A 27205-nucleotide genomic window follows, 5' to 3' on the forward strand; every position below is an offset into this window, starting at 1 on the left:
CCCAGCTTTTCTGATGGAGACAGAGGAAGTAAGGGGATAAAATGCTTCAGAGAATGGACGTGAAACCAAAACCAAAATGTTATTGGGCTAAATATATTATCTCATAACCGGAGATTAGGGAATACACAGTGTATGCTGTTCTTTTTTTGCTACGAAGGCTTGTGGCAGTCCATGATAAATTATGAAACAATGGAATAGAAATATACAATCTAGTTACTTCTTTAAAGAGGCTCACCTCATGCGACTGCCTTTATATGCCGAAAATATTAAAAGAATAGGGTATGTTTGTATCAAAGCCTAATAGACCTAATGGAACCGAAGAAGTCTGAGGGAGAGTTGATTCAGCAGAGTCAAAGGTATCCTGCCGTCTATTTAGTAAGCAATATGATTTGTATCATGCATTTCTCCTTTTTATAGTCTTTGCTCTTATTGATAGTGAAGAATGTAAGTAAGAAAAACATAAGAAGAGGACATAGATGCAGAATTAATTTGGTAACTCAACCCAACCACCAAGCTTAGGAGGATATGAAAAAGCAGTGCTAAGCAATACACAATTGTTACATCTGCCTTAAAAAGAAGTGAGAGATAATGGTGATGAATGGTGCTTTGCACTCCATTAGCACCTTCCAAGCAAGGCTTTTCGAACATTAATGAATAAAGCTTCACAACCCTAATGTGGGAGGTTAGTATTTCAGGGCTGGTTTACACTACAGAGTATTGTCGACAAAAGTCGGCTTTTTGTTGACAATATGGTTGCGGTGTATACACTGAAATGCTCCTCCCACTGATGTAACTCCTCTGCTATGCCAGCATAATAAAACCACCTCAATGAGAGGCCTCATACATATTGATTTATCTTTATTGTGTAGAACAGGCCTAAGACAGCAACTCATGCGCTGTCTAGCATAGCGGTTAGTGCACTGGCCTGGAGTGTGGGAGACCTGCTCCCCTGCCTGTTTCAGAGTTGAGGTTTTTAAATCCAAGATCACTTTGAATCAGGCAGAGCCAGGACTTTATGCTGGGTCTCCCACATCCCAAGCCATTGCTTTTACCTACACATGAATCCATAAGCTGAGTTTTCAGTAAAAAAATAATGGACTTTTTGACACAATTCTATTTTGGTGAAAGTGTTTGAAAACAGAGGCACACTGAGGTAATTTGCCTGAGGTTACATAAAGTCTGTATTCTGTTGCTTGACTCCACCACAGATCTCCTTGCTCCTAGTCCTGTGTTTTAACTGGCTGTGCTGCTTCTAGTACAGTGCACTGACACAGAAATGTCTCTGAAACTTTCAAATGGGTTATACATCTAAAATGGGTGTTCCACCTTTTGTGCTACAAACCATCACGGAGAGCATTGTCTTTAGAGTGTGTAGCATATGTGCAGCAAATGGACACTTGTATAACCCTATCAATTTATGCTGTATGATTTCAGTTGTTGGCTTGCCATGGGGTTTGGAGCAGAAGAGTGAGGTAATATAAATAGAAAGATGACATCCTCAAAAGAGCACCATCCAGCATGTGTTACCAGCTGGCCTCATGGTTCAAAAACAATAAGCAAATATGGCTGGGAAAACTAGGGTCTGTTTCAATATTTGCAGTAGCCCAGCATAGCAGAAGAACTGGCAATGTCAACAGAGGTGAACTCTGTTGATCTGATTCTCCCATCCATTGCCAGGGACTTCAACTAGTGGAGTTTCTGTGAAGATGAATTGGTCCCATAGAGTGCATTACCCTGGAAGACTCCTATTTCTTCATAAGATCTATTTCAAATTTTCTTTTCCCTCCTTTCAACCATTCACATGAAGAACAACCAAACACAGACATTCTGCATTCTTTAATACCTTACAGGGTTTGTGTGATGGAATTTCTTGTGGCATCTTTCCATTGGCTTTTAAATGGCATCCTGGTATTTTTTAAATAACTGTGGTAACGATTAGGGCCAAATCCTGAGGTCGTTGCTCAGGCGTCACTTAGCACCAGATTCCATGGTGCTTAACCATGCAAAATGCCCATTAAGTATTGATTGATTTAAGGATTGTGGAAATTGCTGGGAATTGCCTGAATCATGAATGAGGACCTCAGAATTTGGCCCATAATGAAATGCTGTATTTTAATGACTTCCAGGTAGTTTATTAGGTGAAAACAAATTTGACCAGTTGAAAGGTTGAAGAAAAAAAATGGTTAATGGTGTTTTTCTTTGTAATGGTATCAGGAACCAATGTGTATTCAGTTTAAAAAAAAAAAAAGAAGAAAAGATAAAAGCAAGTACACTGAAGTGCACTTTTAAGCTGATTCATCCCACTGTTCTTTTCATTTTATATTGTGAATATTCTGCGGCACTGACTGTTTGAAGGCTTCGCTCAGTCTAAGAGGAGCCCCACAGTTGTATAATAGAGACACAGAAAGTAAGGCACAGTAACATGTTTAAAGAGGAGTGTTTATAGAAACCTGGGAAATTGTGCTTTGACCCAGGCTTTGAGAAAAGCTGCATGTGTTTCGCTCGTTGCTGCTCTCTGACAGCTCACATGTAGAGAAACACTTCACACCATGAACGAACTGCCAAATGTATTTGAAATGAAAGTTTCTGATTAAAATGGGCATGTTGGAGCCTCCAGCTGCCGGCGGCCATATTGTGGAACAATTACAGCCGTTGGGATCCCTGCAACAGGCGCTGTTGCTTTAATGATCCGGAGAACTTTAAATATTTAAACAAAATGATTAATGGTTTAAATGTTCAAGAGTATCGTTTTTCTTCTGATTAAAACAAGATGGAAACTGGTCGAGAATCAGATTGCTCGTGTCACAGATGCAGATGTACAACCAAATGCTTTCAACTTCACTTCATGAGCTTAGGTTGATCTGCACAGAGGGGATTTGAGAGAGCTCAGGCCCTATTTGTAAGCCATATCCTGAAGTTCCTACTAAGGGAAAGATCCTGCCTCCTCCCCTCTCCTCTCCTCTTCTCCCCTCCATTTCCCATGGAAAAATCTAGAGGAGGGACTGTGGGTGGAGGGGAAAAAAATCACCAGTTCCCCTTCATTGAGGGGTGGTTAGGATTTCCAGGGGATTGTGCCAGCCAGAACCAACTAGTCTGGGAAGGAAAGGTGGTCCAGTGGTCCGATTCCCAGTCTGCCACAATCTTTCTGTGTGACCTTGGGCAAGTCACTCTGATCCCTCCTGTGCAGTAGTTCCCCATCTGTAAAATGAAGATAATAGCACTACCCGACCTCTTGGAGCGTTAAGGATCAAGACATTAGATTGTGAGTGTGCTTGCCTCAGGAACCCCTGCTCAAAAGGAGAGGAGGATCTTCACAGCAGGAGGTCCCCTGCCCCGAAGCCGATGCAGCAGTGATATCTTCCAATTTAGATGATACAATTTGCTAGAAACTCAGACAACGGCAAGTTGTAAATTTTAATTGAGTGTCCCTCTAATATGAACCGGTTTAGTGACAAAATCTCAGTCAAGCTAGTCTATTTACTTATTCCAAAAAGAGATTTTAATGTGCAACTGTTCTGGTGGCGGCCACGGCGAGAGTTAGACTTTCCACAGCTCATTTGCTGGCTGGAGCAGTTAAACACAGTCTCCATACCAATGTATTAATGTTTTTCAGGCTATTCTTATTATTTCAGTAGCTGGAAGGACATCGCAGGCAATGCACTGATAAGCCCACCACAGCAAAAACACTGATGTTTCTGACCAGTCTGTTTTTTTTGTTTGTCTCCACAAGAACATTTTCTTTCGGTCAGTCACCATTGGCATAACCACTACCAGCATAGTTTGCAAATGGAAGACATCTAATGAGGGTTCAGTGATTTCTCTGTAATATTTCTGTGTATCCTCTGACAGTGTTTTACTCTTGAACAACAGAATACAATTCGAGATAAAAATGGGCCATGTTGCATTCAGCAAATCTCATATTATTTAAGCAAATAGCCTCTTGTTTTCAGTCACCTTGACGGAAGTAGTTTTTTCAGTAAACAAAAGGGATGTTTTTCTTTTTGATTTAAGACTGTAACATCTAGCAGACTCACCCGCTCATCTGTCTGTCTGATGTAAGAATGGTTCTCTTTTAGAAAGCTGTAGTCCAAAACAGTTGCTGCAAATGTATTCCACCTTGCAAAATGGTGAGGATTTGAAATCTGCAAAGATACAGAGGCTGTTAGGTGTCTGCACAGTTCAGGAACCGCACTCCCTTAGTGTACCAGGAAGCACGTCAGCAAGCCACATACTATGACAGGTGCATCAGAATTACCTAAAGAAAGATGGATGTTGTATCATTGCTGTGCACAGATATTTCCCATTGGTGTCACTGTAAGTTGTTGTGCACAATGAGATCAGAGGCAGAATATTCTGGTGAAGGAGCAGTTGAAGTACTCCCCATGCAACACCCTCTTTGAGCCTTGTCTTACCTAAGAGATGACAAATCCATTATCCTCGCCAATGGTTGAGGGCTTCTGGCTGCTGGATCATCAATGATATACAACCCCTTCTCAAATGAAGGTTTCCATTTCTTTCTCACGTCACTTTTTACAGCAGGTTTGGTATTGTCACTCACGCGTCAGCTCAACACCACCCTGTTAGGTAAGGCTTTCACAAGACATCCCTGTGTCAGTGCTCAATTGAGCACCTGCACATTTTGGAGATGGGGAGCACCTCTCGGTGTCACACAGTTCTTCAGTAAGAGCAGCCAACAGGATGTCTTGTCTTATCCGCATTGTTCCTTAAGTGCCATAACAGATGATAATAGCGAGACAAGGTGGGTGAGGTGATACCTTCTATTGGACCAACTTCTGTTGGTGAGAGAGACAAGCTTTTGAGCTCACACAGAGCTCTTCTTCAAGCATGTCTCGCTCCCCAACAGAAGTTGGTCCAGTAAAAGATATTACCTCACCCACCTTGTCTCTCTAATATCCTGGGACCAACATAGCTGCAACAATACCGCATACCTAATAATGGCAGGGGCTCTATTGGTACAGCCCTGTACTGTTAATGTATTACAGACTGTGTGGTCTAGTGGATAGAGTAATGGACTGAGATTCAGGTTTTATTCCCAGCTTTGCCACCAGCCTGCTGGGTGACCTTGAGCAAGTAATTTTACCTTCCTTTGTCTCAATTTTCTTATCTGTAATCTTACTTAATTCAAAGTTATGTTGTATTATTTTTTAAACATCCCATGCACTTCTATTGTCTTTTAAAATCTGATTTATTTTTCATTATCCTTCAAAATCTGTTTTCCTGATGAAAGCACATGAATATGAGCCATCATTCACATTTTCATTCTGTAGGAGAGTTGTGTGAACTGCAGGCAATGAATAGTATCTTTGCTGAGTTTAATCCTCTTTTTCTGTTTGCAAATCATCTGCAAACAGACTTAATTATTTTTTCACATTTGATTGCTATTTGAAATTATTCAACAAAGAGATTGTGAATTTCTTTCTGTGGCTGCTTGTGAGATAGTCACTCTGACTCCTTGCTTCAAGAATCTCCCATTCATAATTTGCTATGCCTGCTGTGCTTTTGGTCACCTACATTGCATGGCATTTTTTTTTTTTACTTCAGGATTGGATAACTCTACACTCACAAAGGGTTTTCAAGTTGGCAATGCACAAACTGTCCCAGTACAATGGCAATATATTTGCTCAAACAGTTATGAGGCTTTTCTCTTTCTGGATACATTTTAGTAAACAAAAATTAATTGTGGTGAAAGTTTATGGACACCATTGATTCAAATTCGTGCTCTTTATTTAAATGATGTTCTGTTAATTTTTTTGCACAATATCTGCCCTTTCCTGTAGCCACAATTTCTCCCATCTATTTATTTAGTTACAGTTTTATAAAACATGCCTAATACAACATCTAGGAGCATGTACAATATTTGATACAGGGATTTTAAAAACAAAATAAAAAAAACCCAAGGCTCCTTTGTTTAAAATAAAATTCACATAAACTCTTTCTCCTCCCCAGAGAGAAGAGTTGATTACACTATGCTTCAAAGATCAACAAACTTCTTGGTCAGACCAGTAGGGGAAGTTCTACAGTCAAAAGTCATCCACTCAGAATTCTCTTTCCAGAAATTTAAATCTATAACCCAGTAATGTGAGCACCCCGCTGGAGTGATGGTGATGATCTATGGCTGGTATCTTTCCTTTAATTCTCAGTGATGATCACAAAGTCTTAATGTCTTTTTTTTCTTTTTCTCCAAACATGATGACTAACTTTGTATTTGGCTACATTAAATTAATTTTGCCTGGATTGTCATGTTCAATGCAAGAGCAAGAATGTAGAGGAGGCTGCACTTTTCAACCAGTGGCAGGAAATCACATTAAATTCAATGTAATTAGTTCTAGAAGTGTGATTGTATTTCAGCTACCAACCTCCCATTAAATTACTTCCGATCAGTCTCAATCTGCAGAATGAAATCCTCTTGATTTAGATATAAAAATGTAATAAATAGGAGGAAGTGCATTTTGCATTTATATTTTATCTTCCCTTGGTACTGTATATTAAACTCTCCAGTTTCTCCCTTCTCCCAAAGCGCATATTTCACCTGTTACACTCAGGTATAATGTACATTGATTTCCTTCTTTATCATGGTCTGCTCTGTAGTACACCAAATGTGATGCACAAGTGTGAAGGTATCTTGGCTGCATGAATGCACTTCAAGGAAAGGGCATTTGACAAGTGAGGGCTTGTAAAATGTTCCCATTAGCAAGTCAAAATTCAGCCTCCATCTTTATTATACATCTGAGATTGTATTTTCCTTGCTTTTACAGAAATATGCATGTACATCAGCATTTCTGATTGGAAAGGCTTTAGACAATGGTTTAAAGGTCCGATTTTCAGATGGTCACTATTTTTGCAGGCAAAGTTTTGTATCTGCCAGTAATTAATTGAAGGCAGATAAGCCAGCAAAGAAGGAGCAATTCAGGAAAGCACTTGAGTGTGGGCTTAAGTCCAATTCAAATCAATGGGGCTGAGCTATATGCTTAACTTAAGTTGTTTCCTGAATAGGAATGGACATAAGCACGTACTGATGTGCTCTGTTGAGTTGGCGCCTTGAATTTATACCTTTTCACCAGCAAATTAGGTAGCGGGAAGTCTAAATGCTAGATTTAAAAAATGGCCTCCCTTTTAGTACCCACAAGTTGCAGGTGAAAATAACTGATGGTACAATATTGCGCCAGTGATTATTTACACAGGAAGATGCTCTTGGATGCTTAAGTGCTTGACTTATGGTGCAGTCAGATAAAATGTCAGTAATTGCTGAAGGAAATAGTTGCAACCACAATTATGCAGGGAGAAAAAAGAGTTCAGGCAGGCTGGCCTGAAAGGTAAGCTCTAAATGCTAGTATCTGTGTTGTAATTTGTGGGTGCACAATTGCAGTGATGACAATTTTTGTGGATGCCTGGAAAAACATAGGGCAGGTTTGAAAGTTGGGGCATAAATGCGTCGTTTCTAATGCAGCTGTTTATTGCCCCTTCTCTGTCTCTTGGCTCTTGCATGCTGAATGGGTAGAATTGCCCAGTCACATTTGAGCAGAGTGGGTATCTGTAAAACCAGCTCACAATACTTATTCCCAGCCTTAGTAGCAACTGCCTTCTGAAACAGAACTGAAAAGTGTACTTTTCCTGGAAATGGAGAGTTCAACACAAATCTTCTTTGATTAGATAACATCAAGCTCTCCAATCCAGCCTAGATCTTTATTTTTCCAAGTACAGGATCATTTTAAACCTTCCACCTCCTCAAAGAATGATGATTTTCCTTAGTTTAATGCAACCTGGAGTATCTTAGCTCCACAGTCAAAGGGACATTGTCTGTAAAGAGACCAGATCATTTCCCCCTGGTCGCCCTGCTCTAGGATTAGGAGTAGGTGTGCACATGTCTGCTCCCTGGAGGACAGAACCAGGGAAATTTGGGTGGAGGAGCATAGCTAATCTTTCTGTCCTGTTAAGGAAATGGGGAGAGTGAGCCAGGTCACCGTTCTTTGAAGATATTGGGGAGAGGAAGACTCCAGGACTGGCTTCCTCTAGAACAGAGCTGAGGGGACTGGGGTCTATTAGGGAAGACAGGTTCTGGTTCTATGGCACTGACGGGTCTCTAAAGAAGTGAGAGAGCTCGTGCTGTATCCACAAGGGCTGGGATGGTGGGTCAGCTTAAGGGATATTTGTCCCACTGTTACCAATGTAAGGGAGGGAGCTGTCCTACCCTCAGCTCAGAAGGAAGTCTGCTGGGGTTTCCATTCTCAGAGCCTTGGAAGAGGGCGAATCCAAAGAGAAAGTCTTCACTCCCTTTCAGGGTTGGGGCAGAGGAACCACTGAGGGACTTGCCCCTCTCCTCCCCCTGAAGTCTGGGGAGGGAGTACAGTACCACTGGTTTTCTACCCACGTATAGCCAGTCATCATTATTTTAGCCTTACTTAGTTTAATTGACTCACAAGTGAAGATATAGAAGTTTTTCTGAGTTAGGGTCTTTGGTAGAAAATCACTCTTGTGCCTTTTCTTTCCAGTCCTATCTTTTTTTTACTGGCTCCAGATTTACTAGCAGATGTTTAGCATCCCAAATGCATGGAGATTATTGTGTCCCCAGATGCCAAGCTGAGAGACCATCACTTGGCACCTCTGAGTCTAGAGCACTGCATGATGCCCCTTGTTAAAATGACTTAACAGCTGAGTTCCTTTATTGGAGAGTTGGAACACCCCCTAAGCACCACAGAATCCCTTGTTGAATTAGTTTGTCTTTTCTGTGGTTTTACGCCCCGTATATCAGAACAATTTCAGTATTCAAGTCCTCTAAACAAGGCTCATTAATTGCAAATTCATGACTAACAGGGTTAGGGACTAGTTATAATTAAAAAAGCAGCCTGCAGAACAGGAATGGAAAGTGCTTAATGCTCAGTGGGACACCATATCTTACTGTGAACAGTTCCCACTGAAAATCTCTGAATATATTAGAAAGGGTCATAGCTTCTCTATGGAAGGTCGACTCACCCCCACCACTCCCACCATTCCAAAATGAAAACTCTGTGTTTTCAAATGTTTATAACATTAAGTACAATGTACGCTTTTTTTTTTTTTTTGAAACTCTTTAAGTTTAAACTACTTGGCAGTTCGTGTCTGAAAATGCATAGCCTGAATTAAATCTGTATTTTTTTTCTTCCCCTTTTTGTTTGTGATATTTCGCAAAGCTGATTTTTTCTAATCCTTCTGAAGAGGTGTAGTGGGTGAAACATAAAGACAGGTCACGAAAAATGGAAGTCTTTTCTACAATAGCAGAAGAAATAGAAAAAGCCAAATGAAACCTTGATGGGTGCCACTGTATGCTTCTTATTCCTAAAATAATTGTGAGGCATTATTTGCTACTTGTTTTACTGTTGTTCCCAGAGACCCCTAATTAGGATCAGAGCCCCATTGTGCTAGATATTATATCAACAATACTTCAGATAAAGCATTAGAAAAATCCCTGATTGTTAATAAATGAATGTCCTCTGCTCTCAAATTATGGGAATAATTTGTTAACAAATTTTGCCATAATTCCTTACCTAACAGTCCCCAAGATTCTGTCATCCGCACAATGGGAACTATGGTACTTCAGACAAAACCATAGGGACATAGTGTTAGTAAATGGATGTCACACAATGGTGAAGGAAAGGGAGGAGGAGTTGTAGGATAGTTTAGTATTAATGACAGGAAGGAGAACTGAAGATGGAAATAGATAATAGACAGAACCCAACTCACGGGGGGTCAGAAGCAGAGTGACAGAATGACCCTGCAAGCCTGGTTAAGATTACCTTGAATATCTACAGCAGCTACTTTATGAGAATCTCAAGATCTCTGTAGACATAAGTGGGCCAGTTCTGCAGCCTTTACTCACACTGAGTAGCATTTACTCACATGAGTAAGTGCTCAGCATCTTGTTGAGAGAGAGGGAGATTACTTCCTGAAGCTTGGCTGATTCACCTTCCTAGCACATACGCCTCAAGCTAAAGGTACAAACCAAGATGATTGATAGGCCAACACAGTAGGACTGCTGTGACTTGTTGACAAGCACATAAGGAATGATATTTTTATTTTTTGACAGCGAAGGGGAAACGGCAGTACTAGCAATATTGAGCCATGCACTGTGCCAATCCTGTTTATGTTGCATCGTCTATGATTCTCCCATATCTTTTCTTCAGTTAAACAAAGGAAATGCCCATGAAATAATCCAATTAAAAACAGCTGGTTCAGACAAACAGCTTGAGTCCCTCTAAAGCAAGAAAGAGGTTTCATTGAGGTGACCGCAACTCAACAATGTTTTTTCATTTTTTCTCCAGCTGCCTGTCTTCTCTGAAGTGCCTTTGCATTTCCTTGGTTCTTTCCTTTCTTTCCTTAAGATATTGTAGTTACAGTTTCTATTTAACAAACCTTTCTCTTTTTTTGCCTGTTAGTCTGGTACGCTGAACAGCGATGTAAAAATTCATGAAAGATGTACTAAGAATGGAAACAGGCAACCAATTGTCTTATTCACTTTACCATTAATGTATTCTATTGTGGTTTCTAGTACAATTTAAAAACAAAAAATCTTTAAAAGACCACCTCTAGTAAATGACCTCTATTTCTCTTATCACTTGAGAGCTTGCTTAAAACAGGTTACACTGTAATTACATTCTCTCAATTAATGTTAGAGCATGCTTCAAACAGTCAGAATAATACAGCCAACATAAAGGCATGTGCTGGTACCCTCTAGCTAACTCCCATGGTAACCCAAGTCATCCTATTGTGTTGCCACAGTTTTGAAATTCCATGGCTGACACTTCTGTAAGTAGCAGAAAAGACAAATTGAGAGTCTTTCCAAATATGCCATCTAATATAAATGTATTATAGGTACATATTAGACAGGTCCCATAATTGTAGTTTTAAGTAGAACTGGTTGGAAAGTGGATTTTTCCATTCTGCCAAAAAAAAATTTTTTTTCATTACAAATTGGGACAAAAAAGCCAACATTTCAAAAAATTTTATGTATTGAAATTCTGGGGGAAAAATTATTTCAGGTCAATCAAAATGTTTCATTTTGAAGTTGATGCTTTTATTTATTTATTTTTAACCTCAAATAAATTTCTAAATGAAAAACTAAACATTTCATTCTGAAAAATGTCCAAATGGAATGTTTAGACACTTTCAAAATGTTTTTCTAATTTTTATCAAATTCAATTCCAAAAACAAAAACAAAAAACAAACAAACCCCCAAACCACCCAATGATTTAGTTAAAACAGCTTTTATCAATGGAAAATTGCTCTGATTAAAATTTTCCAACTAGCTCTGGTTTTAACATCATATCTACATGAATGCTATCTTCATTATGTCCCTTCAAATACCTAGCCTAAAAGCGCATGTCTGAGTGAACTGCAGAGGTGAGCAAATTTGAATTTGTGTTGCGGTACAAAGATAGGCATCATTGTACTGCAGTACAAAAGGGAGGTCTTAATTATTCCAAAATGTTTCGTTTCAGTCAGTAAAATAAATAAATAAATGGAATGATTTCAAAATAACACACAGGGCTCCTTTTGTAAGGTGCTACATGGAACACAGACAGCCTAACCTAGCGGATAGGCCACTGGACTCGAACTCAAGAAACTTTGCCACTGCTTTGCTGTGTGATATTGGGCAAATCACTTTCCTCCCTGGGCCTCAGCTCACCCACTTTTAAAATGGGTATAATGATGCTGACCTCCTTTGTGAAGTGCTTTAAGAGCTACTGATGTTATCTGATTTATAAGTAATACTATAAAATGTGGTATACACCCTGATAAGGTCATTATTAGATCTGTTAATGTCAGTTATAATGAATACACTTCTTTCTTTATAACACGGACGTTTGATTAGCAAATATTGTTCCTTAAGGGCAAGAAAATTTAAAGTAAGATTTGTGACCTATTCCGAGTTCCCAAACAATCAAATTTTGACAAAGATAAACTGCAGTACTAGATTTAATCAATGCACAGCAATCTCCCATTTTTAATTTTCCTTCATTGCTAAGCATTCATGCATGATCTTTTTACTAAGGAAAGTTTGACAGAGAAAGATGAACAATTTTGCTTTTTTGGAAGTACCTAAGCAACAGCAACAATGACCTTCACAGTTTTTCATTTATAAAGTTGGAAAAATAGCACCTTTTAATAAGACTTTTTTGGTCTCTGACTAGGTCTGACATGTATTCAGGCTGCAAAAATCTTTTCAAGGTTGATTTCTGAAGGGAACATCTTCAGTAGAAAAGGAACCACTAGGCAACTTTGTCTTTGCACAGGGAAACCCATGGTTTACTTAGATATATGGCTTTCAGAGATGTGTTTCTGCATGATTGCAGAAACCCCAGGCTCAAATACTTTGGACACCTTCAGACTTCATAATATATTCTGCTACTGTACTTCTGGGCTTTAAGAAACAGTTTCATCTATTGCAGCATTACAATAGTTTCAAGGTAAAGGACATAGATTGAGTATTTTAGATCCTTCAGAGAAAGGTTGGAGAGACTGCAGGCTTTGTTTTTTGTTCTGTAGACCTATGGTATTGACAGTCACTCCAGCATTTTAGCTCTTCTTTATACAGAGAAGTTACATCATAGAGAGTTTTGTGGGAGCAGATAGGATTAAGAGGGCACATGCTTGAAGTCTTCAAGATGCTTAAGAGAGCTATGGGAGCAGATGCTGATGAACTCCTTGAATAATGATAAACAACATGTGGTGTCTCTGTTACCTAGACTAAAAATGAAATAGGAAAGTAAGTTCAATCTTTTGTCGTCTTCTCTTTTTTTCTTTATTAAAACAAGAGATGCGGCATGGTGAACTTGTTCAGCAAACATATTCATGGTGACAAGAAGAAAATGTCAGGGTAAGCATTGAGCAAGAGAACTACTATGACTTGTTTGCACAAAGAAGCTTTAGGACTAGAAGCTGGGCTCAGGTGGGTTCCTTTTGACCCATAAATTCTCTCAATAACAATTGTTAATGTCTGTGCAGTGCTCTGAACTTGTAAAATCCTGGGCAAGTGCTAGGAGTTATTTATTTATTTGTCAAGAACGAACAGTGTTTCATACATTTTACAGTCAGGCAAAAGAAAAGAGGCCTGATTCTCCTCTCACTTGGTGAAAATCAGGAATCAGTGAAAGCCAGCATAGGCAAGGGGAGAATCAAGCCCGTGCTGCCAGTGTGAAGAGTTTGTAGTGTAGGTAATAACTTATAGAACAATCCAGATATATTTATTCATAATTTAATTAAAGTAATTTGTATATCTAAGGCCCAGCAATGTTTCCTGGTGGATTGCAAATGAGAAAATCTGGAATAGGTATTTAGTTTAATCAAAAAGATGCTAACTTCTAAAGGACTCTTAAATCCACAGTCATTAGACCCATTGGGAGATTATAGAAAGATACTGAAATCCAAAGTAAACTTTTGACTTAACAAAAGTACAGTTTCTCTGCAACAATAATAAAATTTAGCACTTTTTGCGTCATAGATCTTGAGGTTAGTAAACTGTACTGTTCCCATTTTGAACTGAGACATGGACAGGTTAAGTGATTAACAGATTGTGCAGTGAGTCTGTCAGCAGTAAAGGCCTGCAGCTAGCCTGCTCCAACCATTATATTGAATGCCTGCTCCGACCACTAAGCCAGACTGCCCACATTCCGGTCCCTAAGGGTGTCAATGGAAGGTGACCCAACTTTCCTGATTCCCAGTCCAGAACCCAGTGACCTGCCTCCATTTAAAAATGCAAAGTTGCATTATAGATACTTTCCCTTGGTAAATGCTGTTACAAAAAGAGCAGTTCTGAATTTTCACCCTGGATCAACATTGTAAAGATGTACAAAAAATGTCAGCTTTCAGATAAGAATAGCTACAAATACAAATTAGTTGCTCTACCTTCAAGCTATTCAGGATGTTTCTTTTATTTTTGTTGGCTTCTTCAATTCACTTACTTGTCTGATTTAGATGTAGAGCTGGCCAAAAAATGACACTTCCATCCTGCAGGAAATTTCAAGATTTCATTTTGACCTGAATCAGGAGAAAAAGTCAAAATCTTGGAATTTTTGATGAGTGGAATATTTTGTTTTGATCTTGTTTCATTTGACATCATCTCTTGGACTTTTATATGGTAAATTATAAAAGTAAAAATGAAACATTTTGATTAATTCCCATTATATTTCAATAAAATTGATATGTACCCATGTAACATTTTGCTTTTGTCAAATCAGCATTGTCTGATGGAAAATTGTTCTGTCAAAAATTTTTCGAACTGTTCTACTGAGAGGCTTTACAAGGTAGTATTGAAATGTTTGAAGTAGTTAACATGGTCTCTGTTGATATTGTCTATGCAGTCTTATAGCGAGAAAATGTTTGAGACACTAAGATTTCTGAGGGAGTGGCATCTCCTTGTCTCACTTCTGTCTCTCTCTTCGCTTCACAGAAGCAAAATGTAGCTTTAATATTGAGTGGGTCAGAAAGTCAACTGAAGTCAAAGAAATAATGAGAATTTCTACCAGCTGAGATTCTGCCCCTGAATGTTTAGAAATGTTGATGAAAAATGGGGGTTGGAAAATTCCACAGTACTTTATTTGAGAAACTTTCCACATGTTTTGACCAGCTCTAAACTGATTGGAAAATTTTTTGGGGAAAAAAGGAAGTGGGGAATTTTGAGAAAATATTCATAGGTTCCTCCTTTCCCCTATTTTTCAACTGGCCCTATTTTGATCTTAATTTTGCAAAAGCCTTAAATGGAGTCTCCATAGAATTGGAAGCAATCATACTAAAAGGTAGGTTGTATTAATTTGTCATCTCTAAGAATCAATTTATCACATGGAAAGTACTTTCAGAATCCAAATTAAAATGGTGTTTACTCTCTTCGTTATTCAGAATCCAATATGCTAGTGAACTTAATACTTAGAATATTTTGAAACATTTGGTGAGTTGAAAAAAAAGTAGGTTGGCAGTTTTACCTCTGTGAGTAGAAGAATGATGATTCTATCATTGGAGTTCTTTAGCATTCTATTCTCTCTCATACATTTTACAAACAGTTTTGTTAATTCATGATCCATTGACCTCTTTTCATCTATTAGCCACCACGTTTATTGAGCAATTTTGTTTTTATACTGTGTGCTGTACCTTTTTTGTCTTTCCTTTTTTACCTAATGTTTTGGCATTAACTTTATTTATGCAGCCCATGTTGTCTGTATAGAGATATTCCAGTACAACACAATAATAGGTGCGTTCATACACCCTGCATCCCCAAATGCTTGTCAGCACAGCTAAAAGAGGTTACATAAAAAAGCAGATGCAGAGAGAAATTAAGAAGTATACAGGAGGGAGGAAAGATGTGTTTTCAAATGCAGTTTGAAAGAGGATAGAAAGCTGAGGAGATGACACACAGGTCCATGAGTCAGGAGTTTCAGTGAGAATGCACTTGCATCAGCACTGTTGAGAATATCGGGACAGAGGTAGGGCCAGAAGAGTGCAGAGTCACTCCATGGAACTGGAGCCTGAAATGAATGGGTAGTCAGTGGAGTTGTTTCTAGGGTAAGTGGGGACCTGATGGTAGACCTTCAGGTAAAACTCCTGTTCTCTTTGCAACATGCTTTCTCTTTCTATAATTACCGACTTCTCTTCATCCCTAAGGGAAAACACCTGCTTCGGTCCCATTGTCGGTTGTCAGTTACTTTGCTGATCACACCTGTTTCCACTGGGAATATCTCAAGATTATGTTGTCCTTACTCAAATCCTGTTCCTGGGGGTTTTGTTCAGTGCATTGCAATCATCCTCTGCTCCACGGTGCCATCTGCCTACCGTCTATCTTTCTCTCTCCTTTTGCCCTGGTAAGCTTGTTGTTTTACTTACCTGATTTACAAAAAACATGCTATTTGTGCTTCTACAATCATCCTTTCTCTTGGGCAGGACTGACTTTGCCCCAGAGGCATCCTATCATTTTTATATGTATTTCAAATACAGTTTACTTTAACGTTTTAACACTTCTATATTAATTTCAATAGAAGCATACGTAGCTGCTATTGTATTGCTATTTTTAGGAGTCTTTGGTAGAGAACCAATTTCAGTGTAAGTCAGTGTAAAAATGAAATAATCACTAAGATAATGAGGATTTAGGGCCTGATCCAGAGCCTTGCTGAGTACCCAAGAGTTGAGTGCACTCAGTACTTTGCAGGCTTGGGTCCTTACATTTTTTTTGTATAGGTAAATAATATCATCACCTCCTTTTTTCCAATGCCATGGTTAGATAGGGCTGATTTTTGTTGGTTTCTTGGCTTTCAAGCAAATACCTGGACTGCTAGCTGCTGCAAGTATCGCCCCATTTTGTAAAGTTCTTGTAAAGTCCTTTTTGCTCCAGCAGTGGAACATGCTAGGGAAGCTTATTATTATAGCCGTTAGTATTATGTAACTGAGGATGAATTCAATTCAGACCATGTTGTACTTTTCCATAATAGCAGGGAGAAAATAAATTACCGTTTCAGAGCTATTTTAGAAATCTTCCTTTCTAATCAGTTTAAGTGAGTTCCATCTGCTCTAAGCATATTCCTGGTTGAGGTTTCTAAATATCTTTTCATTCTGTTTCTATTTTAAATTTCTTTTCGCTGAGGTTGTACATCACAATTATAGCTGCTTGGAAGCTCCTGCCTGTGTACAGCAAGCAGACGTTTACCTTTCAGATTTCTCATTTAATTACACGGGAAGCGGTGGAGTCACTGTACCACTTCCTTTCGGTGGTCAGCAGTTTAAATTCCTTAAGTTCTCTTCCTTAACCCCAGTGATTCCTTGCAACTTCTCTCCTTTTGTTTTCATAGGGCCACATACTTTTAGGCTGGGATTGCATTTTAAAGTAACTTCTTGTCACTGAGAGTTGAGGGATTGGGGAATGCTTACCATTCAGTAAATAGTATCCACCGCATTCCATGGCAGGGTAAATGGAAGACACACTAATTCACACCTAAAAAGTACAGTCAAGGCTACCAAATGTGTTCTGGAGACTGAAGCCAAATAAACTGCCTATTTACCATATTTATAGCGGAGGAGGAAAAAACTTACAGGGGACGTCAGGTTCAATCACAGGGAAGCTGTTTAATTGATTCCCATCATCTGAATATTCTTGAAATGACCTTTTTTCTCTTTCTTCCAGCAGCTGCCTCCCACTCTTTAAGGTCTTATGGGCACAGCTGCCCCAGGGGGCCAGGCTTATGCTTTTGACTGTACTCTGAGACCACTGTGTAACCATCACGCTTCTACCAGTCTGCCCTCTGCTCTTATTTCCATTGCTCTATTCTAATTCTTCTGGACTTACAGAGTAAAACGGAGAAGGGAGCCTGAACCAAAAGTGCACAGCCCAACTCTCCTACATTTTGGAAGAGTTTGGCTTCACTTCAGAACTATTGGTCTCAGGTCTATCAATGGGTGGAATCAGCAAGGTCACTGCATTTAATTTACTTAAATGGGGTACATGTGGTTTGATTGATACACTGCCTTGAACTGGTCCCCCAAGGTAAAATTTGCAGTACCCATCCTGTTGTTAAATAGTGGTGTTCAGTCTCCAATTCTAGCTCTGGTGCCTTTCATGGGCGCTAAATTCAGTGAAGAAAAGGATATAACCGGAGTATGCCAAGCATACCCCGTACTGGATCCATGTTGTTGGGGGGACATGGTAGCCTGCTTTTTAGGGAGCCCCTTTTATTGGATTACAGTATCTGTCTTAGGTACTTTGATGGCCCCCATTACCACAGTAGCTGAGTACCTCTCAACGTTAATGTCTTTATTAGAGCAGGATGAAAAAATTTCAGCATCATAAGTTTCCATCTCAGGGTGCTCTTTTGTCAACATTGAAATGATTTTTGTGGGATCATGTTGATTTTGATGACATTTTGGATGGATTAAAAAAAAAATTCTAACCAAAATGGAATATTTTTTTAGACTTTCTTGTTTCAGTCCAACTTTATCGTCTCATTTTGATTTTTAATTTTTTAACTTTTAAAAAACAATAACAAACAATTAAACAACTAAAAGAACAATTAACTTATTTAATATTATACATCAATATCCTGTTTTGACATGAAAAATGAAAAGCTTCAATAAGGTCATTTCAATGTTTCCAAAATGAAATATTTGTGAATTTTCATTCACAGTAAATTTCAAAATTTTGACTTTTATCCCAATTTGGGATGAAAGGAAATTCCCAAATGCCGTAATTTCCCTGGGGTAAAAATTCCATTTTTCTGACCAGCGCTGGTGTTTATCCTCACAACACCCCTGTGGTGTAGGGAACTGCTACTATCCTTGTTTTACAGATGGGGAATTGAGACACAGGGAGACTAAAAGACTTGGCGAAGGTCATGCAGGAGTCTTTGCCGGAGCAAGGAATTGAGTCTAGGGTCTCCTGGGTCCTATACTAGCAGCCTAACCATTGGACTGTTGTTTGAGTCAGTGGAAGGAATTGCCCATTCTTTTTCATGTTCAGCTCCACCCAAACTCCCAATGGGTTTTCCATGTCCTTGGCACTTGAGGGCAGAAGCGGAGCTTATGAGACTCTGTTGGAGGGAGGAGAGGATCAAAACGCTTGTCTGCAGATTTGTTTAATTTGAATCTCTTGCATTTCCAAGTGAGCAGCTGAATTCAGTTTCCTCCCTCTCCTACTCTTCCTGGCTGTCATGACATCCAAAAAGGCCAAATGACATCTTGCAGAATTCTGAAACATTTTGGAGAGAGTAAGAGGGAGAAAGAAAGTAGGAGTTGTTACCCTGATGCTAACCTAGTAAGGCAGTGGAAACACAGCAAATGAAATCTGCAGGCGCAGTCAACAAGGCAGCCCTGCCAAAAACCAGAAGGCCTCCTGTTAAGGGACAATACCCTGGGAGGATGGGGAGAGGGAAGAAATAGTGAGCCAGTAGGACAGAGTCATCCGGGAGTCTCATCTGCCATCCATATGGTCAAAAATAGCTCATAGCTGTACTCAGACACAAGAGAAGTAGGCGGCATTGCCTCCTGGCTTAAAGGAGTCCAAGCACCAGCATTTGGTTTAGGCGGAAGAGAGTATCAGCGTTGCTGGACGCAATCTGTTTGGGAGAGCCAGAAAAGGGGGAACAGGATCTGTGGGGATAACAATATATGCCAACAGTATTTACAGGAGAAGGATCTGAACTATATGCACCCAGACATTGGTCAAGTTTGGATCTGGAAACGTGGTTCTCTCTCCCCTCACCGAAGAGTCTCCTTCTCCCCTCCGGAGATTCAGCCTTTTCCCTCTTATTCCTCTATAGAGTCGGTTCTTCCCTCGTTCTGTGGACTCAATCCTTTTCTGTCTCATTCCCTGCTGGCATCTTATCTCCCTCCCTCCTGCACATCTTTCCCTCTCAACATTTTCTTTCTGGGTCTTTTACCCCAGCTCCTTTCTCCATAACTAACCCTGATCTATCAAAGGTCTCTCCTCCCCCATGGTTCTGCCTCTTGGTGTCGCACTTCCCATGCCTCCCCCTGTATGCTGCTCTCTTTTTGCTCCCCCGTATCCCTCGCTCCCTTTCCCTCCTCATGGCTTCTCTTGGTGTCTCAGCCTCATTCCTATCCGTGGCGAGCTCTGCCCCATTTAGCCATCAAAGAGCCTTCCACATTGATGACTGCTCCTGCAACAGAGAATTGACTTGGTGCCAGGGTAAAAGGGAAGGGGCATTTGAGGCTGCTGCATCCTTGCCAACATCCTCTAATCCCCTCAGCATGCAGCAGTGGGATGCCTGGGACCAACACTACAGGAACTGCTGGGGGAAGATGCAGAGAAGCAGGCCTGGTAAGGTGCATAGAGGAGGCAGCTGCAACACAAAACCCCACATAGATAAAGGCTAGTGCCCACCCCAGCACTCCGGAGAGGCTGTGAGGGTGAGTGTGGAGGCGCTGTCTTCTGCATCACAGGGATACAGTGATCAAACCAGATTCAGATTTAAGTGCAAGAAAGCGAACGCTGAGGAGTTAAGAAATCTAGTGAAATAGTTAAATAGGAGGAAGCATTAAAATCTGATGTGTGGAAGGAGTCTGGTGAGTCCTAGAAGATACAGGACCAAATCCTGCTGTCCTTCCTCCTTTGCACGTCCTCTTTCCCCAAGTCTCTATAGTCAGACAAGGACCCGATTCTCTTCTCATTTCCGTTGGTGTGAATCAGGAAGTCAATGGAAACACGTTGCTATAAGTGAGAGGAGGATTTGTCTCAGTATAATTAATGCAAAATAAACTAAAATTCCTCTGAAAAAGGGGACAAGGAAATGGCATTTTAGCTTGGTGAGAGGCTGTTTAGAGATCTGACTGTAAGCGGAGAAACACGAGGGAAACAAATCTGGCCAAATGCATTCCCTGTTGGAATTCCTTTGCCTTCAGAGGAGTTGTACCAGGCATGGATTTGGCCTGTCAAGTTGGTCCAGGCTTGCAAGGGAAAGGATAAGAGTATCATAAAAGCAGAATGAGTTAAAACTATAGGAATGGAAGCTGTCTCCACTGGATCTTGAAGACCCTTTGATCCAAAATCATGAACTCTGCTAGCGCTTAAAGGAGATTCGTAAATAGCTTTCGGTGTAGTGCTAGCACTGACATGCCGCTAGGCATCAGGGGGGCAAACGCATCACGATTCACTGTTAAGTAACATTTCAAGCCTCAGCAGTGCTGTTTCATCCCACCGTAAGGCTTGGAAGTCCCTTTTGGCATTACTTATAATGAATTAAGTCACAGCAGTGGCAATGCAGCACGGTAGCAGTGCTTTCCGCCAAAGTGTACTCCAAGCACGTTTGCAGTGCTCCCATGGAAATCCCAGGATTGTTTTGCAGAACTTGAACAGTATAAATGAAGTCCCCACTGTTACAGCAGAGTTTATTTTCCATTCTTTGGCAATCCTTTTATAGCATGGAACTCCACTGCAGCGCAAACTCTCTCTTTTTTGGCGATTGTGCAAAAAGAAAAGGGGGGAAAAAAGAAAAGGCTGTATCAACCATTGTCCTCTGCATGTGCTAAAGAAAACAAAGATTTTTCGGATTCGGGTATTTTGGCAGCAAATGGAATGGAACACAATTTTTTGTAATCCTATAACCCACGAGGTAGCATATACTGTTTCCTAGATCTAAATGCAACTCTGTTGTTTTCATTCCACAACCCACTACCTGGGACAAGGCAGTAAAAGACATTTCTCCCCCTCTCCCCTGCGTTGTGCTCTTTGACCACTTTAACATGTTCCTTATGGTAGGTCTCCCTTGTATGTAGAAGCATCTTACTCCAAGAGCTTGACAAACATAAGGATCTATTTATACCACATCGCGATGGTTCTCAGTGTTAAACTAAAGTACAAACACAACAAATTAAATCAACGTATGCTTAGTCACATCTGTTTCATTTATGTCAAACTGGTGTCACTGAAGCAGAAAGTGCTCTTCTTCTTGCCACATGGTTCAAGCTGAAAATTAACTGGCTTTGCACATTAAGTATGAGTTTCATTATCTCATGTAAAATGTTTAGAACACTTCTATTTTTTTTTAAAGGCAGAGTGACTTTCAGTTCCCATACATCAGTCTATTATGGATGCAAGGGGGAACATTTTGTATTTATTTTCTGTTTGCCTCATTGGGTTTATTTTCATAGTGTTTATAACTAAAACAATCTCTATTGTTCCCCAACAGAATTAAGGCAGCACCAGGTGTGAAGATAATGGCCATCAGAGTCATTGATGCAGACCAATGGGGAATTCAACAGGAAATAGACAATGGAAGAAAACAGACCACTGCCTCTGTTGTTTGTGTGCGTACTGATCCAAATGCAGAGAGCAGGTAAGACATCCAAACCATTTGATGGGTCACTGTAGATGTGCTGTCTAGCAAGAAAAATAATAATCCCGTTTATAACTTATGCTGATTTTGAAAGTGTTGTCAGCCTTTCACCACCACCCTCAGTTCTGAAGCCTTGCAAAAACTATAACATGATTCCATGTTATCTTACGAAAGCTTTAGTTTTTTCAGTGCTTCATAAGTAATTATACTTGATACAGCAGAAATTACCTATCTTCCTATTGTCTGTTTATCACCTTTGGGGGATGGTGGGAATAAACCTGCTGCAAAAGAGTCAACTGCAAGAGGTGGATTAAAATGGGAGAAATACTAAGAATAATTTAACAGCGTATAGGACCGTGCTCTTGCTTTTATTTCAAAAGCTATAAAAGTAATAGCTATCAAGTGTCATTCATTACCACCACAGAACACCCATGGATGTCTCAGACTTCTCATGAATGCCATATATATTTATTATGATGATGCTATATACAAACTTATATCCAAAGATATCAAAAGTAATGGGAATTTAAATTGTTAGTCAAAATATGTATTTTATAATGCAAGCAATTGCTCTTACAACTACATTATATTTACAATACACAATGCATATCTTTAGCCTAAAATTATATTGGAGTAAGTCACAAAACTGTGTCAGATTTTACATTTGAGACTCCTCCTTCTGCATCTGCCCTTCTCTGAAGATCCTTTTAAGGAAGAAAAGCTGATGATAGTGTCTGTAAAGACCCAGGGAAATGATTATTGAATGTTTGGATTTCAAATTCAATTTCTTGCAAGTTTCACATTCCATTTCTCATGCTGTATTTGAGGAACAAACACTGTAGGGACATATTTAAATAAGAAGTTGTCAATGAGTTTTCTAGTGCAAAATTTCAATGTAATATTTCTATCCATACCAGGTTTCTTTAACTTCCTCCCCCTATTTTTAGCCTTCTCCATTTGCCCTTTTCCTCCCCAAAAGTGGCAAACCCAGATTTTGGGATCTAATTTATGTGGCCCAACCTTGGAGGCTGAGGGAAAATTCTAGCTTTTTTTCATAATTTTGCTGCTGTTAATTTTTCTTCTTAACAATTATCATTGCCATTCTGATACCTCACATATTTCTAACTGATGGGCTACACACTGTATAATTTGTTTCAGATTCCGTTCTTTTTCCGTAAGAGTCCCTGTGTCTTATATGGCTAAAGCTACACGCTGGCTTTCTTTTAAAGTTTTGGGAGGACTGTCAGCCAGGGTAGGACATTTGACACTGAGGAGAAGCACTACTGTTATACTGGAGTTACAGCTGCCACATGCAGAGTTGGGCTATGAAAACTCTGATGATTAAATTCAGTCAAGGTTTCTCTGAATGAATCCAGATTGCCAATCAAGAGGGTTGCTCAATATTTGATCTCAGATAAATATTAGTTTAGATTTTCCATTACAATAGCTGTGACCTGTGTTCCATTTAGAGCAATAAAAAACCCATGATATTAAAAGGGAAAAACTGAGGTTAAAGGAAAACCTAATATAATTCTCTACCTGTTTAATTGAACTGAAGTTACTAATTTTTGTTTTAGTTAAACAAAAACACTGAAAGTTTTTGCCTTGTACGTGTTTCACTAATCCATGAAATTATACCTGTTGCGGTAATTTAGTTTTTATTTAACACTGTTTTTTGCTTTGTGTTGAACTGTTAAATTATACAAAAGCAACAAATCTCAAATTAGTACTTTGACCCTTTTCTTGGTGAAATTAGTTTTAATGTTTTTGGATTAATTAAAGTATGCAAGTATAAACTGCTGAAAGATTGGTTCCAGATTTATAAATATTGTAGCGCTTAAAGTAAATATTTAACTTTGATCTTTATTTTAATTTGCTTTTCTTGGCCAGAGCGGTGGCACTCTATTTCTTTGAAGAACTTGTAAACTTCATATAAGAATGCTGCTCATTTGTTTGTTTGTTTATTTAAATCAATAGGGGCCCAGATCCTGCTCCTATTTCAGTCAATATGGCAAAATTGCCATCAGGACTGATTATGCATCTCTTCTGTTAGTAACTTCAAGTAGTTTCATTGAAGTCAACTGGAGTTTTGCATGAGTAAGATGTTGCAAGATCATGCGTCTCCTATAGCAGAAGTACAGATGTAAATATATTAATAAATAATTTCTTCCTCGCGGGACACTTCCAATTCCCACAGCAGTCAGTGAGCTCTATTTTATGCCACTGACTTCCTTGGAGTGACACCGGTATAAAACTGGAGTAACCCAGTGAGTGGAGCCTACTAACTTTAGTGGAAGCAGATTGTCATCCTGGAGGAAGAACCTGTTCTGTTTGCTAATATTTGCAGTACGTACTTCTGCTTTATAATTAAAGAGAATGATCCTGCAACCCTTACTCCAGCAGACTTCAATGGAACTATTTGGAAGAATAAGAGTTATTCATATATAAGAGAGTTGCAGAATCAGGCATTCTGTTGAAATGTCCCTGACTGCTTTCTGGTGCCCTTACCTTACTGAGGCCTGTTTTCTACTACTTCGGTTTCAGCTGCTATTGCTTTCCTCAGTGCTTGGCTCTGATAAGAGTCATGAAGGACCTTGGAGTCAGACTTTGACTGCAAGGAGAACAGTGTCTTTAGACTGTAACACATTCATAATCCAGTTTCCATTCCTTTTAGCTGGCATTATCTTTCAGAGCCCTTTCAAATTTGCTTACTTTTCTAATCTTTCTCTTCTTTCTTTCTGCAGTATTATCCTTTATCATGAGTTTTTCATCTCCATTTTTCACATTTGCGCATGCAAATCGAGTGTTTGTTAAAATATTTTAAATTAAGACCTTTCTTCCTTTCATGCCAAATGCATCATGGCTTTTCTCTACAACACTTTAAAAAAAAAATCCTTATCACAATGGCTCAGGCGGTTTACATTATATTCTATTAAAAATCCATTTTGTCTAGAGTTGTCACAATTCGTAGATGAAAGCTTTCCAGAGTGTGTTTTGTTAGGAATACATTCATAAATTCACCTCTTTAGAAGTCCAACATATCCCATAAGCTTGTATTTCAAACCTCTTTCGATAACACAGTTTAACAAAGAGCATAAAAAGGAGAAATTTTATTTATTTATATATATTCACCGACATGCTGTGTATGTACCCACCTATTCCATATAGGTTCTTATACCACCCTCATCACCAGTGTCTGAGCACCTTCCAATAGTGCACTAAGAAACACGACTAACATATCACATGTGGTTTGTTTTCTCTCTCTCATCCTCTCCCCAAGGGCAGAAGTCTGTGGTGGTATTTGGTTTTCGTAGTGTTGTGCTTTTTTTTTTTTCCCCCAATGCCCATGCCACTCTGTGTTAATATTAGTGAAGGCAAGGTCTCAGGCACTTGGAGCAGAAGGTGGTGAGGTCTATGATGATCTTTAGTTCCTGTGGAGGCTGGGCACCAGCTCCCGAGAAAACTGTCTCCTGCACAGATGAGCTTTGCTCTTATTGTGAGTACACGTGTGCACACAGGTGATATTCAGCATATATTATTCAGCTAATAAGCATATCTTGTCCCTTACAAGTGGGAACTACTTCTGTTTCTATCAGCTACTGAGAGGCCAAAACAAAGAAAACAAGAAAAGGAGAAACTATGAAGGAAGAAATGAAAAAATTATATACTGAACTGATTTTAAAACACTGCAGTTACTTAAGAAAACAGACTCTGGTGCTGAATGCAGTAAAAACTGATAGAACATTGTTCTAATTTTTTTAATCTATTGGGCAAATAAAAATCCTGCCAGCATTTCATGAGGATGCAGTTTCTATTCCAAGCCCAAACCCCTCTAGATTATACATACACGTGGAGCCAGATTCTCCCTTTTCATGGGGAAAAAACTACTGTGTGTGGGCATTGTGAAGGGATGAGTGCTGTTTGGGAGGTTCTGTGCACTGTTGACTTCAGTGGGAATTGAGTCTCAGCATCCCATTTACAGTCCTTTCCTTTTTTGCAGGATTGGGTCCATTGTCATCTAGTAGTGTGTGTGGTTTAATACATAAAGTGGTAGCAAGAAATTCCTTTTGAAAATAGGTCAAATGCCAGTAATTGGGAAACTGCCAGTCACACTAGTGCCTGATAGTGTCCTGAGCTGATCTTGTGCCCACTGAAATCCACAGACTTTTCCCTTTGATTTCAGAGCGAGCAGGACTGGGCCTTACACTTCCAGTGTTCCTTTCTTCACAAAGAATCTCAAAGCACCACTGAAAAGTAGCTGCCTCTGGCTGGCAGATAACTATTGCGTAGCAGCCTGCGACGCAGTTGGGTACAGTAGAACCTCAGAGTTACGAACACCAGAGTTTTGTGAACTGACCGGTCAACCACAAACCTCATTTGGAACTGGAAGTATGCAATCAGGGAACAATAGAGACAAAAAACCCCAAATACAGTACAGTACTGTGTTAAACATAAACTACTAAGAAAATAAAGGGAAAGCAGCATTCTTCTTCTGCAGAATAAAGTTTCAAAGCTGTATTAAGTCAATGTAAACTTTTGAAAGAACAATGTTCAGTCACGAACATTTCATAACTCTGAACAACCTCCATTCCCGAGGTGTTCGTAACTGAGGATCTACTGTACTTAAATGGCCACACAGCAAATCGTTGGAATAATATGCATCTTTAAACCAGAGAATACATTAGAAGTGGCTAGTGTGTGTGTGTATATTCATTCTATTTTGAAGTTTTTCTGTAGTTGGGAGAAACAGTAGAACTAGTAATCTCACTCAAAAAGGAAGGAATATTTTAAGTGTGACTGCCCATCTATCTATGTATGTTTTTCATATACATATGCACATTCATACAATGTGTGCATGTATTTATTTATTTATTGCATGTGTATTAAATGTATGTACATATCATTTGAGCTGGCACAAACTACTGAACAAAATTTTCCTGGAAGTTCCTTACTCAAAAATCAGAGTCTGGATTCTCTTTTGCTACACTCATCTTTGAGAAAAGGGCTGTGATGATCCCTAACTGTTTTATTCTGGGAAACCTTATTTTCCCACTAGATATCGCTAATCCCCCTCAATATCAGATGGTAACAAACAAATGTTCAACTTGTAGCTGAAATGGCAGGGAAAGGGGGTTCTGCTTTGAGGTTACTGCCAATATTGTTCTATATGTCGGGCAGTGAGCAGCACTCTCTGAGTGAAAGGACTATGGCTGTCTTTTAATGACATACTTTAGCTCTGTGACAGTGTTCTTGAACTTCATCGAACCATCCATGTCTTTCTGCTGCAGTGCAGCTAGCCTCCAAGCCAACTGGGCTACCATGGGCCTGATTCTGCCCTTACACTGGAGTAAGTCCATTAGAATCCTGGTGTATGTGAGAGCAAA

The 27205-nt window shown here is 39.4% G+C and overlaps 1 protein-coding gene across 1 annotated transcript in view; it reads left to right on the forward strand.

Moving 5' to 3' along the window:
- LOC137147603 (transmembrane protein 132B-like) overlaps positions 1–27205 on the forward strand; it is a 198251-nt gene that overhangs the window by 26724 nt on the left and 144322 nt on the right. Inside the window, exon 3 of the mRNA XM_067539937.1 lies at positions 21675–21821. Within this exon, the coding sequence (XP_067396038.1) occupies positions 21675–21821 (147 nt within the window). The remainder of the gene's footprint in view (positions 1–21674; positions 21822–27205) is intronic.

The sequence above is a fragment of the Emydura macquarii genome, unplaced genomic scaffold, assembly GCF_026122565.2.
Source record: "Emydura macquarii macquarii isolate MOO-44397 ecotype Brisbane River unplaced genomic scaffold, CSIRO-AGI_Emac_v2 contig_554, whole genome shotgun sequence".
NCBI lineage: Eukaryota > Metazoa > Chordata > Testudines > Chelidae > Emydura > Emydura macquarii.